Raw genomic sequence first — 18742 nt, 5'->3', positions numbered from 1 at the left:
AAAGCTGTGATGGTGCTTTTCTGTAGAAGAACCATGCTGCAGTATGTTTGTGCTACTGCATTGACTAGAAGTCACCCATCACTGAAATAGCTGCAGTTTTAGGTAGAGGCCTATGTGCAATCAGAGCTCTGTTCCCAGCAGTGCCGATGAGTTTAAGGCATTATAGATTCACAGATTCACAGAATATTTAAGGTTGGAAGGGACCTCTACAGATCATCTAGTCCAACCTTCCTGCTCCAGCAGGGACATCCAGAGCATGTGGCACAGGGTGGCATCCAGGTGGGTTTTGAAGACCTCCAGAGTAGGAGACTCCACAACCTCCCTGGGCAGCCTGTTCCACTGCTCTGTCACCCTAACAGTAAAGAAGTTGCTCCTCACCTGGAGACAGAACTTCTTGTGCTTCAGCTTGTGGCCATTACCCCTCGTCCTATCGCTGGCCACCAGTGAGAACAGCYTGTCCCCTTCCTCCCTGCATTCTCCCTTCCTGAACTTATACATATTAATCATATCCCCTCTGAGCYGTCTCTTCTCCAGAGAAAACAGGCCCAGCTCACTCAGCCTCTCTTCATACGAGAGATGTTCCATTCCCTTAATCATCCTGGTTGCCCTTCTCTGGACCCTCTCCAGAAGCTCCACGTCCCTCCTATACTGGGGTGCCCAGAACTGAACACAGTRCTCCAGGTGCGGCCTCMCCAGAGCTGAGTAGAGGGGCAGAATCACCTCCCTTGACCTGCTGGGCAGGTGACCCTTAGGGCATAATGCTGACCATTAGGGCATGAATGTTTGATTTCCACACAGTGGCCCTGMTGAAGTTTGAAAGAGCATTCTGATTTTTTTTTTTCATGATGGATCACTGAAAAACTTACCTTAAGTCTAATCCTTACCTTCCGTCCTAGCCTTCCTGTGTCTCTTTACCATGAAATGTTGGTCAAAGTGATCTCTGGAGTTGTCCAACATGACCTTCTGCCCAGCATGCCTCCTGCCCTGCCAAGCATCAGCAGCCATCAGTTTCTGTGGCAAAACARCACTTGCCCAATGATACTCTGCTCTGCTTTCTCTTAGTGAAGCCTTATTTCTCTTTTTCTCCTATGGGTTGCCTGCRTTTACCTCCTACTGTCATCTCTTCTTGCTGACTTCTTCCTCCACATCAGTGAAATCAGTTTTCTCCATAGTTCGGTCTCCTCAGGAGTAGTTTCCCACCTCATCCATATATCTGCCCTCCCAAACACCCTCTGTCATAGCTCCTCTGAAGCTTTAGTTATGTCTGTTGAGTAGAGTCCAGTCTGCCCTGGTCCATGTCAGCTGCAGGATATAGATGCATCACTTCTTGGAGTCCAAAGTGTAAGGTTGGAGACTTCGGCAGAGACCATTAGATGAAGAGGAATTTGGATTTTAAAATAATCAATACAAATATCTGGAAACTGAGCCTCCCACCAAGTGTTAGAGAGATGCTTCCCAGACAGACTTGCTTTATCTGGGAAGCATGTTGGGAAGCCCAATGGGAGGATTAGAGAGAACCCATACATCTGATGGCAAAGCTGTGAGCACTGGATGGGATGCCAAGACCTTACGTAATACTCCGATTCAGTTGTGATCCCCTGGCACAGTATCTGGTTTCCAGTGGTTTGTAGATGCAGTAAAAGCATACCACGTGCACTCGGGAAGAGTCGTGTGTCAGTTCAATTAACGACTTTGTGGTTTGTGAGCTCTTACCAAAAGCAGATGGGCACTGCGTCTGTTCCTTTGCCAGGCAAAAGGAGTCCAAGGTATTTCAAAGTGAGCAGGTGCTATAAATTATAATTACTGGGCCTGCAGAGGTAGAGAAAGCAAAGAAAATAAGAACCCTGATGGATTAAAAGATCAAGATAAACTCTTGGTTTTTCTTTCTCAAATGCTCATGGAAATTAACAAGAATGACTGACTCCTGCTGGGGTTTCTTGCAGATCAGCACTTCAGAAAGGTGCTTAGCATGTGGCTGGGTCAGCTGGAGTGAGCGTTGCCTACAGCTCTCGGGCTAGCCAGAAGGGTGTTAGAGATTTGTCAGTATGGGTGGCTCTACAGTAGCTTCTTTCATCTGGYTTTGAGTCCATGGGTTCCTGCATGGAGATTTTTAAGCAGACCAGTGCAGCAGTTTCCAAAACTGCTGGTGGGCAATATCAGATGCATTTTCAACATGCTGCTCTGATTTCTGACCTATAGCCATGAATCACAGAGTTTTGTGTATTTCTCTGAAGACTTTCACAAAACCACAGAATTACAGAATGGTTGAGGTTGGAAAGGACCTCTGGAAATCATAAAGTCCAACACCCCTGCTCAGGCAGAGTCGCCTAAATTACCTTCCTCAGGATCACATGCAAATGGGTTTTGAATAACTTGAAGGATGGAGACTCCACAGCTTCTTTGGGCAACATGTTCCAGTGCTCTGTCATCCTGACAGTGAAGAAGCTTTTTCCTCATGTTCAGACCTTGCTGTATTTCAGTTTATGCCTGTTGACTTTCATCCTACCACTGGGCACCACTGAGTCTGGTGCCATAGACTGAAAAGAGTGTAGCCCCATTTTCTTGGCAGCCTTCCTACAAATACAAAGATATTTGTATCCACTGATAACATCCCTTCTGAGCTTTCTCTTCTCCAGGATGAACAGGCCCAGCTCTCCCATAAGAGATATTCTCAAATACCCTAAACATCTTTATAACCCTACCCTGGCCTCTCTCCAGTAGCTCCATGTCCCTCTTGTACTGGGGAGCACAGAGCTGAACACAGTACTCCAGATGTGGGCTCACAAGGGCTGAGCAGAGGAAGATGATCAACTTGGGTTAACCAGCCCCAACCTGGTGGCAACATTCATCCTAATGCACTCCAGGAGACCTTCGGATTTCTTGGCCAAAGGGCACATTACTAAATAAATGCCAACTTGTCCAGCAGAATTCCCAGGTCCTTCTCTACAGAGCTGCTCTCCAGCAGGTCAACCCACAACCTTTACTTTGAGGTTTGAGGATTTTGAGCAGAACAGATTTTTCTGTTCCCATGTGTCCCAGGTTGCCATCTAACCTGCCATTCATTAGTTCTTTTCTTCATTTCACCTACTACATGATGTCTACACTGTCATTATCAGAGTTCTGATTGCCACAACGACTGGCAGCAATATTTTGGCAATAGCAAACCAGATCTGAGGAGAAAAAGCCATCTCAGAATAGAAGAGCAGCTTAACATTTCAATTTTGGAGTTGTTCCAGTGCTTACACTCATCTGGTCCAAAGTCCTGGCCTGAATTCAGGGGTATTCCAAACTGGGAAGCAAAATGCTTGCCTGGACCTTATTTCTTATTCTATTAGCTTTCTTTGCCATTCAGCCTATCTCCTTCTGCTGTCCTGTTCTTGGATTGTCYCTCAATATCATTCAAGAGTGCTAGGGATTTTTAATTCAACCCTGAGCAGTGCTGCATCTTCAGAAGCTGCTGACAAATCTATTCGGCAGTATGTGCATCATCTGTTTTTTTATAAGGCCAAAACTGGCTTTATCACTGTGTTCCCAGCAGGACCCAGCAAGCAGCTTCACTGCCTCCCGTTTGCAGCCCTCAAAGAACATCAGTATAATCATCCACGCTCRCATTTGGCATTGAAGCAGAACAATTCAGGTTGGATTTATAGTTGGGAAGTCAGGTGGCTGCGGCTGAGAGGCTGGTGCCTTTGCACTAGCGCTATAAGTAGAATGCTGGATCCTTTCCTCATGATGGGAGATCCTAAGATAACATCAGGAAGGAAATCCTTTTCTTCTGAGTCATCCTCCTCCTCCAAGGCCTCACTAAACAACCATTCTTCCCTTCAGGTAAGCTCCTGCTGTGCCCACGTCTCCCTCAGGCAGACCAGGTGGTTTTGTCTTCTCTGACCTTAGCTATCTAAATGTTAGTCATCTTTGCTAACTGTAAAATGATCAGGCTCTCCAGAGGGTAATTCATCCATTACCTTAGAGCCCTGTGGTGGCAGGATGAACCACCCTCTGGAGGAATCTGCTTTTCTCTGCTGGCTATGGAGAGGTCCTATATAACTGGCTTCATCTTCTACCTGGATAATACTTGGTGAGATGAGCTTTTCCTACCTGGAAAGCAAAAACATGTTCCTACACATACGCGCACACTTTCATCTGGCAAAAACAGATGACTGAGTTTTTCTGAAGAGAAGACTGAGAGACTACATACATTCTGCTGAATTTATAATCCCCAAGGAACACCTCTATTTAGCAGTGACTGAATACATGCCCCCTTTCGTTAGACCTTCATTCAATACATCCTGGCTCTGAGCAATAAGCTGTTGTGAAGTTCATATGAAGAAAATGTTCAAATGCCCCATGCCTTTGAGTTGCTTCTGCTATAAAATAAGCACTGACYTCATTTCCCTGGAAAAGTGTCATGTTGTTTATCACACTGACACAGAATCAACAGAATATTTGAGGTTGAAAGGGACCCATAATGATCATCTAATCCAACTCCTGCTCAAACAGGAACACCTAGAGCACATGGCACAGGGTGGCATCCAGGCAAGTTTTGAAGATCTCCAGAGAATGAGACTCCACACCCTCTCTGAGCAGCCTCTTCCAGGGCTCTGTCACCCTCACAGGAAAGAAGTTCTTGCTCATATAGAGATTAAATTTCCTGTGTTTTAATTTGTACCCATTACCCCTTTTCCTGTCASTAGGCACCATTGAGAAGRGTTTGGCCCCATCCTCTTTACATTGTCTCAAGTATTTATACATATTGATAAGATACCCTCTCAGTCTTCTCTTCTCCAGGCTAAACAGGCCTAGCTCTATCAGTCTTTCCTCCTAAGATAGATGCTCCAGTCCAGCATATCCATTCAGGTATCCAGTTTAGCAGKATACCAGCTCAAGATTTAGCAAAATTCAGTCACTATGTTTTTGGGGCTTTTTATTGTGTGGCAAAACTGACAAATAACGATCTGGAATGAAATTGCAATCTGCAACCAAGTATGGTGTCAGCAGATACGGAAACTCTACTTATGACTACGTTGGTACCTTCCCTGTAGGGCAACAGTTTTATCTCTTGAGGATGTTTGAGATTATATCCTAGAAAGCATAGAGAACAGACCATTYATCTCCTATTAATCTTGATTTCTACCATCATGTACATCTTTTAATCCTGCTGATATTCACAGATCTCAATTCCTCTCTCGAGACTTCCCTTCCTAACAAACACACACACACACATTAAGTTTGTGATGTGAGTGTGAGACATTCTTAAGCAGTGCAAGATGTACTGCAGCACAGCCTGACTATGAGGGATGAAGAGCCACACCTTTGCCATGTCCCAGCACATCAAGAAGCGAATCAAGAGGTTCTAGCACTGCTTGGCAGGCTTGAGCTGTATTTCTCTACCATCTTGGCAGAGATTTCTCTAGCATCATGTACTGCAGTTATCTCTAAATTGGTTTATAAGCATGACTGTTAGCAATCTAGTGTGGCAACTAGAAGCTCCATTTGGATAAATATACAAGAGATTAGCTACACTAGGCTGACATTAGCGGTCCCTTTTCTGTATTGCTTTTAGCTTTCTCTGCCCACATTTCAATGAATGCRGTATTCATCTTTCAACAAGAAATGCAGTATTCATCTTTCAACAAAAAAAATCCCTCAAAGGAGACCTTGACAAACTCAGAAATTTAATTCCAACTGCATACAGTGCTAATAAGGACTGTCAGTTCCTATGTAATAGCTGTCATGAAAAGGCACAAGCCATCTTGATTGCCCAGTCAATGCCTAGAAGACACTGAAGACACTGCAGACACTGAAGAAATAATCATTACAGCTCATATCCACACTTCACATATCTACACCGTTGGGTATGAATCATATATAAAATTCCAATATGTTTTACATTGACCTTTATTATGGGAACTCATGAACCTTAACTCACTCATTTAAACACATAAGTATCCATACCATGTTATATTTCCCTAGTGATGACTCAATGCAGAAGATGGACAATGGATCCCAGATGTTACATATAGTAGATATATAACCCCACAGCAGGGAAGACGTGTCCCAGATGGTATATGCAGTAGATATGTCGGTGAAAAAATAAGATGGATCCCGGATGTCACACACATTGAATGTGTAAGCACTTCTGATAAACTACAGAAAAGAGACAAATAAATCAGACATAGGAAGGCAACAAAACATGAACAATATTTATAAACTGGCACCATCTATATAGCATTTAATCATCCAGGGAAGACACAGCTATGGCACTGAATCTGCTCTCATTTTTAACTATCTGCATCTTTTGCAAATCCATGGAATTCAACCAACAATGAGCCAGCAATGTATCCTCATGGTAGAGAAGTCCAATGGTATCATTAGCTGCATTAGAAAGAGCATTGCCAGTGGGCTGAGGAGCAATCATCCCCCTCTGCTCAGCACTGGGGAGGCCACACTCAGAGCTACTGGCATGAGTGCAGCAAAGGGCTGCTATGATGATTTTCTCTCATAGTAAAGACAATGGGAGTACAGACAATCTAGTAAAACTCAATGGAGAAAGTCCACAGAACTCTTACCTTTTAGTGTCAGGCATAGACATCACTATCTGTCTTGGTAGTAGRAAAAGCAAATTAACTTTTAACCAAATGATATGATGTGCACTATCAAAATTTTAGGGGCAGCTAAAGCTAGTTCTGTGCATCACAGGGTCTACTAGTCATGGCATCTTTGACAACAGATTCTGTGGATGCTCTTCTATGCCAGGCTGTTGATGGTCCGAGTGTTCTGTCTTCTAAAAAGCGTCCAAGGTGATAATCATTTCTGAAAGAAGACAGAACATTTCATAGCACCTTGCCAGGCAGAGAAAAGTTGATATTGTCTTTACAAAATGAAATTTTAGCTTTAGAGGAAGAAGTCAAAGATAAGTTAATCAACTTGTCCAAAGTCACATTGAGTCTGTGGCTGAGTAGAGGACACTGGACAGATAAGTCCAAATCTCAATCAAGCTCTCTAAGCCCCATTGTTCATGACTGTTACACTGATTAAGCAGCCCCAGCTGCCAGGCAGGACACAATGGATTCCCAGTGCCCTAGAGCTGTAGTATGGCTTGAAAGCTAAGGTGTCTTGCCCTGGGAGAAGACTTTCAGCTGGAGTCAGGGAGAACGAGAGGACACTCCTGCAGAACCCTGGGTCATCTCTGGGGGACTCACAGCTGCCATATGGTTTAAAACAGCCTATGAGTGAGCCTTGGGTGAACTCAGAATACTATTGTGCAACCTTCTCTGGGACATCCTCTGGCTGTCTGTGGGTCACACGTGGTTAGTGGGAAGTGATACACTACAAAGGTAGTGTCATCAAGGATTAAGGTTCTTAGTAAAGGCCTAAYTATGCTGGAGAGTCTGCAGGCTACAAGTACGAGGGTGATTTCACTTCTAAAACAAATCTCTCTACAATGGAGTGTCACAGAGGACACTCACCCAACAAAAGGAGGCTTTCACATACACCAGGGTGCAATACAGCAGTGGAACTGGAGTACCAGTATATCTGTTCATCAGATATAAATTATCACTAGCTTAATGACTTAGTAAAACAGGACAATCCGGACAGACATAAGATGGTGGAAGCAGMAATTCTGGGACACAGATTTATGTGCTACTGATAGCTTTCAGAAGTGAGGTTCAACCACAGAAATTGTCTTCTCATCATGAAGACAATTAATTTTGCACACGCTATGAACATCTCTAGTGGATATCAAAATAGACTGGACTGGGCCTCAATCTATTCACAGAATCACAGAATCACATATTCAACTCTCTTCACAGACAGAAATATGTCCTGCTCCTTTCCGTCTTTGAAARCTGCCCTGTCTCACTTTTCCAGCTAACTTCTGGGCTTGATGAGACCCACACTGCTTTGTGGGCCTTTAAGCCATTCTCCTTGGTCACTCTCTGTTTTCTGTACCCTCTTCAGTTCTCCGAGTGGGGTTCCTTGGTATCATCAACAGYGGGGCAATGCCGGGGTGCCGAGGGAGAAGGCTGATCAGGGAGTCGGCACAGCAGTAGAGTTTAGCTGCCCAGCTGTCAACAGCTTCTAGAGCTGCATGGAGATTTTGGCAGTTCTCCTTGTGCAATTCTGACCTGAGGGGTTTTGGAGATGTTTCCAAAGGGGTAACAAAGCCATCTTGTCTATATCAACGACACCTTGTGTGGAGTCTAAGTATTTCTCTGATTTCACTTCCTGACCATCCCCTTGTAAAGAGCTTCCCAGAGGCACATGTTCCATTAAGTCAAGAACAAACATTCATTGCAGTTCAAACAGAAATGTGTAAAATTTTCCACCAGGTCTTGTTCCAAAGTCAATGGATTGGGAATCATTTCTGTCTTGGACATTCATGCATTGCCTAGGATGAATTTCATGAGTGCTTTGAGCCTGGGGGCCTCTTGTAGGTCTTGTTTGAGGGCTGTGGGCTTTCCTGTGGGGCAGAGAGCTCAGGTACTGAAGCCTCTTTCTCCTTTCTACCACAGTGACTGCAGCATCATGTAATTACAAGGTCATAAAAGGGAGAGCAGGTACTTGAACCAAAGGTCTCCAAACCTCCTGGCTAGCACTGTCCCTGGCTGTCTTTCTCCTATATCATTCAATATCAGGTGATGGAAGAAGCCTTTTCTCSCTAGTGAGGTTACTCTGGAAGGCTCATGGACCCAGAAACCCATGCCCTTGTGAGTCCTGGCCTCATCACATGCWGTAACTAGCATAGGAGCCAGCTGAATGCTTGCACTGTCACACACAGAGGGAACTGGCTTATGAGGGAGTGCAGCAGAAGGGGAAGATAGTCTAGCAGCACAGAGTGACATCGAGCAGGATGTTTAGCACAGCTCTGCAGTCAGCCGCCCTTACTGTACCCTAAATTTCCTTCACTGAGTCTTCCCTGGTTGTTCACAAGCCAGGTACTGACTCAGTCCGTGTGTCTGGGAGTTTTGCCTGAAAGCAAAGCCGAGGTGTTGGCCCCARTCATTAGTTATCAGAGGAGTTTAGCTGCAGTGACATCATTGCTTTTTATGTTACTACAAGAAATATATMTCCTATTATGGGATAGGAGGTAACTCAATCGAGCCTTTCAAGATAAACTCAGACAGGAAGAGAGACATGATTGCCCGAAGGCACCAATTAGACAGTTCTGGTGAGATCAGCTCTATTCAGCAGTGACACACGCACACTGGGGCCAGGAGGAAAGCAAGCTCTCCCTGCCCTGAGAAAGGGGTAGRTTCAGAGAGAAGTGGGGAACCAGCCCTTCCTCCAACCGCTGCTGTGTCCATCCTCCCTCCTTCTGAGGGCAGCAGCTCTCTCTCTGGGTGCCTCTGGATGCTCTATATTCTGTGGTTGGCACTAGGGAAGATGCAGAGGAGCTTCACCTATATATGCTCATAGCCAGAAAGAGCTGGAAATAAATGGGGAAAGTGGATTCTACCCATCACAGTCTGAGCTTTGAATGACATCTGCCCAGGAACCAAGAGAGTTTTCTGGTTGTCCACTCTTGCACAGTAACTTCCCATCCTGCTACAGACAGCAGGATGTGTGTGCTTATGGATGTTCTGGAAACACATTCCAACATCCTCTGAAAGCACTCTGGAAGCAGTTCTTAGACTAAGAGACTACAYACAGAAACTGATGAGACTGAAGCACAGGAAACAAAAACATCTGCCTCATGACATACTTGCTACATCAGCAACTGCAGATAACCCCACCACTGTGTGGACCTCCTGAAATGGCTGCCCTGATTACATTGGCTTCCCTTCTGCACATTGCAAAGTTGGAATATCCCACTATTGGCCTATTCTCAGATAAAAAGACTTTCCAACCTATTTGAGGCTGATTTTTCTCCCAGTATCTGCCCTGGACTACTCTCAGCAAAAGGGCAGGCAGTTCCTCCTCCTCAGGCCTTTCTCAAATACAAACAACACACAAAGCAATGAAGTAGTTTGTCAAAGCCCACAGGAATCAGAGCCGGCTGTGATTCTGCGCCGTGCTGGCCTCTTAACCCTGTACCTCATGCTGTCCTGCCGAAGGACAGGTTTCCCTTTTCCCGTTCCTAACAATTGCTGCGATTTATACCAAAAGCCAAGACGCTTTTTATGTTCTCCTCTCTCCACAGTGCTGTAGTCCCTAAAGCAGAAAATAGAGGTGATTTGTGGCACTTTTTTTGGACTTCTTTTGTTTTTAGCTAGGTCTCATGTTTGAATCACATAAACACCCTATATTACCATCAGCAACCCATGCAGATCTAAAGCCAGAAGTGAAGACTTCCAAGCAGCTTGTGATCTTCATGTGYTTTCATTCTTGAATGTCCCTCCTAAAATCAGGTCCCTTCACCTTCAAGTAGTAGGATAGCTCTCTGTAGTAACTTGTTTCTTGGTTGAGCTTGGAAATTTTGTCTGTGTAGACATCTGGGTTCTGGGGGACTTTTGAGTGTCTCATTCACTGTGGGGCTGTAAGTCTCACAGATTTACATCACTGCTCCATAGCAGGCACGAGACGATGTTCCACTTCCAAGCCATTGGGCATGAGGAGGAATCATTCTCTGTTAGCAACAAACGAGTCAATGTTTGCAAAAAAAAACCAAGCGAGTGGTGAAATGTAGATTAAAACATCTCCGTTGAAGGTGAGGAGCCAGTCCCAGCCTGTGCCGTCCCATTTACCCACTAATCGGCCCAATTATCTAAGGAATAAATCATAACAGAAAACACTTGCAGAGCCAGAGTCGCACACCGAATAAAGGAGAGAACTGTTGGGTTGGTTTTTGTTTAGTATAATTGATATAATTACTGACAACTCTGTGCCAAGAACTTGAGCTTTTCTCCTTCCAGAAGAGAATAGAGGGTTGTCTGAAAGCCATAGCAATTAGCAATCCCCCCCACACACAGTTTTTATTAGAAAGAACACAGCTATTCCAGAAAGAAACAGCAACTCCATGAAGAGTTGGTGCTTAAAATTTGCAACAATTTGAAGACCCTTTGGTACCAGGAGCACATAGAAGACAAATTTCTCTGTAGCTTATGCCCCTTTGCCTGGAAGATCATGACTGAAGTGGGACAAATAGAGCAAGGGCCATCCCACTTCTTTCCTATAAACACTCCTTGCCATGAACAACTCAGCCTTATATTCCAGCCCTTGGTCCTGTTTTAGCATTTCTATTTCTGAAAGCTTAATTTAATTTTGAAAAATGATAAGTATTCTCAGTGAATATTTTCATTGTCTGTTCTTTAATTAAACTTAAAACAGAACATTCATCTTAAAGCTATTTTCAGTAAATGCATAGAGATTTGGATGAAATCATGTCTCTGTGAAAAATAAGCAGTATTTTTTTCTGAATAACAAATAGTGATGCCAAGAACTAACAAAACTCTTATGCTGAAGAAGGAATGGAAAAATAAAGCCAATATTAATGTTTCCCACACAAGTTTTAATTTTGGTCAAAAAGTCCTTCTTTGTCTGAAAATATTTTGATGAAACATTTCAGTCTTACCCTGAGCTGCTGCAGGATTTRCTTCTTTGCTCTTTATTCTTTAGTTTTGCTTTCTCAAGAGGATGCATGATAATATGCACTGAATTGTCCTTATCTTGGTGACAAGAGATAAACTGAGGTAGAACTTACAAGATGGCCATCCTGAAGATGGAAACTAATATTTTCTTGTGTTAACCTTCTGGCCAAAGATGAAAATGCCGTGACAATGATACTCGCCCTTGGATGCAATTCATTCCTATTATCCATAAAGAACCATTAAACCTAACTGAAAAAAAAAAAAAAAAAAAAGCTTGTTGAGCATCCTTACAGTAGGAAATGCTATTTCACACCAACTTAATTCTCTTTGGAACTGTCATTTCAGTCAGCAGAGGTGGTTATGTGCATTGCATACACATGTCCATTGCTCATTGTCCAAGAGAGATTTAAGGAAGGTTCAATTGCATTTCTTGACTAGGCACAGATGTCCTGATTTGAGTAAGGGAGGAACAGCCCACGTCCCAGGACCACCTGAGATTTTCACCTGGCAAATACCACCCTCACCCCATTGCAGAGACCGACACTGCAGCCTTACCTGGGATGTCTCCCGCTCCTGGCCACAGGACTGTGGCGCTCTTGATTTCCTGCTGCTGAAGTTCATTACAAAGTGCTGATCTGGGATCTGTGAAATGTTCTGTGTGCCCTTCTGGACAACTATTGACAGAGGATGGGGGAACCATCTGGGTGTTCAAGTTTTGTCAAGAATATTATTTTCTATAGTAAAAAATATTGATTTCTATACTGCATTAAGGTTATGCAGGATCTCTGATTGAGGCCCCAACAGTTTTGCTTACTCCCTTTTCTAATGTTTTCATTAGAGAAAAAGTGCCTTCTCTTTGCTGTTTGAATTCAGATAACTTTCTTTTAGGCTGTTTGGAAAAGCAAGCTCTGTTGGCCATGAAWTGAAATCAGAATTTTCTTGCTGCTGGATATAATAAGAAGTTCCTCATTCTCCTTCCAAATTTTAAAGTGCTTTGCTCTAATATTTGGTTTAAAAATCCATAGGTAACACACTAGATCCTGCCCACCATTGTTGAAACAAGTTTTCTTTAAAAGATATGATTCCAAAAAACAGGTTTGAACTTTTTTTTTTTTCATAATAAATTTGATAATTTTTGGCTTCTCCTGATTTGGAACAAAAACACATCTTGAACTATCAAGTTTCCAACTAAATTAAATTCTGCTTTTCAAATGCTTTAAGGTTGACATTATAAAAAAAAAAGCCATTGGGAAATTAAGGAGAAAGAAAAGCCTGAATATGTGCAATACAGAGAATGCAGGCTTAATTTCTGTGTTTTGACATATAGTCTGACTTGCTGTCCATGTTTCCTGCACCTCATAGATTCATAGGTAGCTCTGACTGTTGAGATTTAGAGCAGGAGCACAAGCAGGCTACCATATATCTCAAATTTCCAGGCAAATCCTTTTCCTCTGGAACGACAGCTTGTTGATGGCATCTGGGCTTCTTGCACCTCCTTCAGCAGGTCTGTGGGCTGGTGGGGTCCCAAGGAGAGGGCTCTGCTTGCACAGGTTGGAGGCAGGGTGCTCAGTTCTTGCCAGATAAGGTTCAGGCAAATCCACGGCAAACACAGCCCCAGGAAATGTAGCTTTGATCTTCATTTCTAAATGTGGAGCGGATGGAGAGGAGCCATTTGGTGACACTCATGAAAAGCGAATGGGACTTAGCCCAGACACTTTTTTAAAGAGCTGTCATTTCTGATAGCAATAAAAGGACCATGGAGAATGGACCATCCTTGGTGGTGCCTTGACAGGTCAAACATCTTCCGTGAGCCCAGGCAGGAGCCTTGCACTGAAAATTTCTTATACTGACCACTATGTAGAGACTACCTCAATCTCCCTGGCCATCAGTCCATGCCACCCCAGCACCAAAACCCCTTTCCATAACACTGTGGGCACAGAATAAATGTTAGCTCAGTCTCTCACTCATCCCCCTTCCCCTGTTTCTTTCCCACTCAGACGCCTGGATGCAAACCTTATCTCTGTGGTGCCCGAGAAGAGCTTTGAGGGGCTGCTCTCCTTACGTCACCTGTGGCTGGACGATAATGCCCTGACGGAGATCCCTGTCCGAGCTCTGAACCACCTGCCAGCGCTGCAGGCCATGACCCTGGCTCTCAACCAGATCTGGCACATTCCCGATTACGCCTTCCAGAACCTCAGCAGCCTCGTGGTGCTGTAAGCCTTTCTCCGCTCGTTACTCCCTTGCAGCCGCGGTGTCTTCCAGTCGGGACAATGTGCTGACTGGGTCTCAGCAAGCGGCGTCCTCTTCTCGTGAGGAAGGCAGAGATCACAGGGACTGCCCCGCTGCTTGCTCAGGAGAAATAGCTTTTGGCTTCAGGGGCGGCAGCCTGAGATTTTGTTCAATAGACCTCCCATCGTTTCGTAAGAAATGCTGCAATTCTCTTCCGCGTTTCTCAAAGCTTTCCCCATTTATCGCTCCATAGCAAAAAGCTCCCCAACTTTTTTCAAAAAAGGTTTTTCCTAGGAAATTCATCATCTGAAAATGAAATGGTGTTTTTTTCCCCAGTGAGCAACAAAATCTTGCTGTCTCTGCTTTCCATGATAAAACTGCAGGAATTCCTACATGAAAGAAAAACATGCAACCATTTTTACTCAGGTTAAAAAGCAATATTCTTTTCTTGAAAAACATGACAAGGAGATATTTTGACCAGCTTTGATTTTGAACAAAAGGTCTCATCCCAACACCTTGTACACACCTATGTGTGCATATGTGCATGACTATATTATGTAATTTGTTCACTACGAATATTTTCAATGATCACAAACCCTTTTGATGCATGTTGTTGTCTGGTTTGCATTATAAACTTTACAGACAGCAAGCAGAGCAATGCAGACACTGCTGCTGCTCTGAAAGGTCACACGGTCCAGATGGGGACATTTACATTTTTTACCATGCAGTGTATCCTTTCCATTTACAGAGGCTTTGCATCTTATCTGTCTCTTAAGTTGAAGTTTGCATGTGCAAATTATCTAGTCGCTATTTTTTATAGTGTTGATGAATAAGTTCAGTATGATTACCAATAGTCACAGAAATCATCTATCAACACAAAATGCTACCTTTTATTTTGGTAGTATGCATGTTGCTACCAGGCTATTCATGAATACTGACATATGGTGGCTCGTGGAAGTCTAGCAATTATTTCATTTTCAAAATTTAAAGTGCTTACCAAATCTATCTCACATAGAAAGCACCTGGACAAAGCGCTATCCAGAATTTTATTAAGAATTTTATTGATTTTATTAATTTTATTAACTTTATCTGTTTATAAAAAGCATATAGTTTTACTTAGGGGAAGTGCTAAGAGCAACTTGAAAAATGTCAAACAATACGTTTTCATCCACAATAGCGTTCTTTCTACCAAGGCAGCCCGTGACCATCATAATGCAACCACTTCATTCAGCTTTCATAGCTAGCACAGAGGGTGAGTTGACATTTGGGTTAGTATTTCAGTCCCAAAAGCACGCTGCTTTCATTCTGGCTTATTCCATACTTTGGGTGCGAAGCTATTCCTAAATTAAACAGGCAAGTTTAAGAAATAAAAGTCAATGGTTATTAGGTCACAAGGGACACTTCTGTGTCTTGCCTACCACAGACAACTGGAAAGGAACACGGGTGATCCTGCCAGGCGCTGTGGGATACAACACAAAATTTTTGTGGGATTGCAAGTGTTTGGCAGAACAAGCTCCATAAATCTCTCCCATGCTTCCATGTACACCCCTGTCAGCACGTAACCAGTGGAGAGTCACCCAGTGTTCTTCCTGCACCCCTACCAGGGATATTTCCTTGCCTCAGACTCACCCACCAAGCGGAGAAGGACACGCTCTGAAAAGCCAGCCAAGTACAATTTRCAAGGAGACTTTCCCTGCTGAGATGCAAATGTGCATTTGCATAAAAATGCATATGTGCATTTTTATATAAGTGGCTGAATTTGCACATAGATGCTAGCTGCTGCAATAAACTTCAGGAAACTTCTAGCCTAGGAGGCATTCAAGTGAGCACCTAGAGTAGGAGAGTCAGGAGGAGATGTGGAAGAGTATAGGGGAATCTTATTTATAGTATGATTAATGCTCATGGATAAGGCTGACCATGGCTGAGGGCACAATCTTCCCAGGTGCAGAGAGGTGCTTTTCCTCCTCCACACACCTTGGGTTTTTGGGAGAGATATGGCTGATCCTGCAGCAATGATGGGAAGAACCAGCCCCAGAATACACAAGCCTTAAGGGGTTCAGCATCTGCTAATAAATTACACCTCTGCAGAGGAATTCCCTGATCTTATTCCCATCTATTGCTCTTGCAGATTTCTAACTAGAGCTGCTGAGTGTTAAGCAAGCAGAGTCTCATGTAAATCACTCATCACGAAATCTATGAGCCTCAGTAATTGGCACCATCCCTTCCCGACCTTTGATGATAAGAGTTTCGTTTGCTGTGATGTTGGCACTGTGCTATTAATGGCAGGACGGAGATGGTTTGTTTGACTAGGGTAGTTCAGAGGAACAGGATACTGAAGATGTTGCCTCCAAGTCTAATTTACTCGTGACTGAATGTGTCTTAGCATCCACAAGTAGGAATGTTCCTCAAAAGTTAATAATTTACATGAATTATTTACAGGTTTATTTAAAAAAAACTAAAAAAATCTTTCCTGGGCATAAAGGATTTTTCATTTCATGCACAATGAAGTGCATGACAGCAGTTCTTGTGTTCAAGGATTTGTGACAGTTTTGTGYTCTCCAAACATTGTGCATCCATGGATTACGCTGCCTTTCAGCACAGGTTCACCTGATACAGCAGAAAGGGCAGCCCATCTTAGCATATGAGAAGCCACCATGACCTACAGCAGAACTCACTCCACTGAAAGGGCAAATTGTGTATAGATCTCTTGGAGGCCAGTCRGTGAAAAATGTGAGCCATGGTGAGGCTTTTACAAAGAGATCCATCACTATTCTGTACTGCAGATGTGTTAAATTCAGCCAGTGGAAAACACAGAGACCAGCCTGAAGAAAAATAGTGTCYGTCCTGCTCCTTTTTAGCCAAAATACCTTCACGGGTGGTTGCCCCAGATTTAACCATAGCATTCCAGTACGGGCCTGCAATGGCAGAGACATAGATTTTTACACTTGTTACTCCTACTGAAGACAGTGGTGAATACCAGTTCCAATAGATATGGGGAAACCTCACCGACTTCTCTCGTCTTTGCATCAAGAGATGGTTGATCATAGCCCCAAACCAAATACCTAGAATTGCTATCAAACCAGCTGCAATTTGCAGGGCAGAATATAACACCATGTGGGTTGAGCTCAAATTAACAAACCCAGGAGATGTTGCAATTCCACTTGTCAATATGTATTTACCACAGGAAGGGAAAAAAAAAAAAAGAAATCAAGCAGGATGGAAGAAAAGAATGTCTTTTCAACTGTTTGCCATTCCAAGTTATATTGCATTCAAATTCTCATTTCTATTATTGACATGTGGTTGGGTAAAAAGAGTCCAGAGTTAAGCTTGGAGAACAATTTTCTTTATAACCCTGTTTCCTGGTCGCTCATAATTTTCTTACCAGCAAAGAACCTTCCTGAGGTTTTTATTACTTGGTCTTCAAACAAATCATTTTAGAGCTAAATTTAAACACAGATGGTTGTTTCTCTATTCTCTTTCCCTGGACAACTCAAGTGACAGTGGTCACTTCAATCTGCTCAGCACTTCCAAGCCAGGGGAAGATTGTCTGACATAGAGTTCATCCAGATATGCTCCAAGCAGCTCACATTTTCCTTAAGGTTGAGCATTTCCTCCTCATACCATCCCCTCACAGTAGACAGATACAATGGCAAAATGATGGAGCTCTGCTCAGCAGCTTGTCCTTGTGATAACTCTTGCTGGACTTACACAGTGACACCAGATCCAAGTCCTCAATTTACCTAATGCAGCATCCAGTGCTCAGAGGGACACAAATGCCTGGCATCCTCTTATGGCATCCTCACCTTAAGTCCCAGGTGAAGCAAGGGCAATGTGATCTGAAWTCTTCCCATTAAATTTAACAAAAGAAACCATTCAAACTTGAATTTCTTCCTCTGAGAGTGACAATCAAGCCAAGGTTTTCTTTCAGGCTTTTCCACCTTTTCTTTTTCACCATTTGTTCAAAGGAGCAAATACATTTTATCGCAATCTTTCCCCTCTCTTCCCCTTCCTCTGAAATGCTTGCGCATTCTTATCCCAATGGCAAACATCCTTTGGGGGCTGGTTTCTGAGCTGCACGCTGTTTTGCAAGTCCCTATCAAACCGCCTAGAGCCTCCCTGTTCCTCCACTCCCAGCTCCCTCCTGTTTTACCCCAGAATATTTGGCAGTGGGACCTGTGTGTGCTCTGCCAAACAGTTCCCACTTGAATCCAGGTGGAGTGAAAGATTTTTCAAGCTGAGACAGATTAAAATCAAGCAACAAGTTAAGAAAAATCTGATCTATCTGCCAGCGTGGAGCCTCCCCCAGGCTCTTGGAAGGAGGCAGCACTGTTGGACAAAGGCTGTTACATCCCAGAGCTTGGGCAGGGGAGAAGGAGATGAATGAGAGGAGGGTGGCAACAGATTAACCCCAAGATGCTCCATGTTAAAAGAGACACCTGAGCTGTAGAATTAACGGATGGAGAACCTTGCACTGACAGATGAAAAGGAGTATCCTGCCCCAGAAGACCTAACCTCCTCTGRGCATTTTTCCAAACAGGTTGTCCCTGTGCAAACCTGGCCATCACTAATATGTTTAAGAATATGCTGGTTTAAGTGCAGTCTAGACAACAGTGTTTTTGCCTCTCTTGTTTTTCAGCAGGCTGCTGGAAAGAACTTTCTATACTCCTTTCAAAGTGCTCTTGAGTAGGATTTCACAAGGACTGAGCAATTATCTGAGCGATAATTGTGCATTCAGGGGCACAACTAGTCATGTAGCTCCCACCATCTGTATTGGAAGCTAAAGCTAAAGATCCTAGGTATTTGTGTGTGTGCACGTCGCATGGTCCCGTTCAACTGGAGATAACTTTTACTGCAGTCACACCAGAATTAATCCAAGACCTGGCAGTATTTCCTTTCCTTTCCTTTCCTTTCCTTTCCTTTCCTTTCCTTTCCTTTCCTTTCCTTTCCTTTCCTTTCCTTTCCTTTCCTTTCCTTTCCTTTCC

The 18742-nt window shown here is 43.5% G+C and overlaps 1 protein-coding gene across 1 annotated transcript in view; it reads left to right on the top strand.

Moving 5' to 3' along the window:
* The window catches only part of LGR6 (leucine rich repeat containing G protein-coupled receptor 6), an 88474-nt gene that overhangs the window by 43051 nt on the left and 26681 nt on the right, over positions 1-18742 (top strand). Inside the window, exon 5 of the mRNA XM_026053070.1 lies at positions 13529-13744. Coding sequence (XP_025908855.1) covers positions 13529-13744 — 216 coding nt within the window. The remainder of the gene's footprint in view (positions 1-13528; positions 13745-18742) is intronic.

Source organism: Nothoprocta perdicaria, unplaced genomic scaffold (genome assembly GCF_003342845.1).
Source record: "Nothoprocta perdicaria isolate Ctin4 unplaced genomic scaffold, notPer1 scaffold_97, whole genome shotgun sequence".
NCBI lineage: Eukaryota > Metazoa > Chordata > Aves > Tinamiformes > Tinamidae > Nothoprocta > Nothoprocta perdicaria.
The sequence above is the reverse complement of the archived record's forward strand: the minus strand, read 5'-3'. Positions and strand labels throughout refer to the sequence as shown.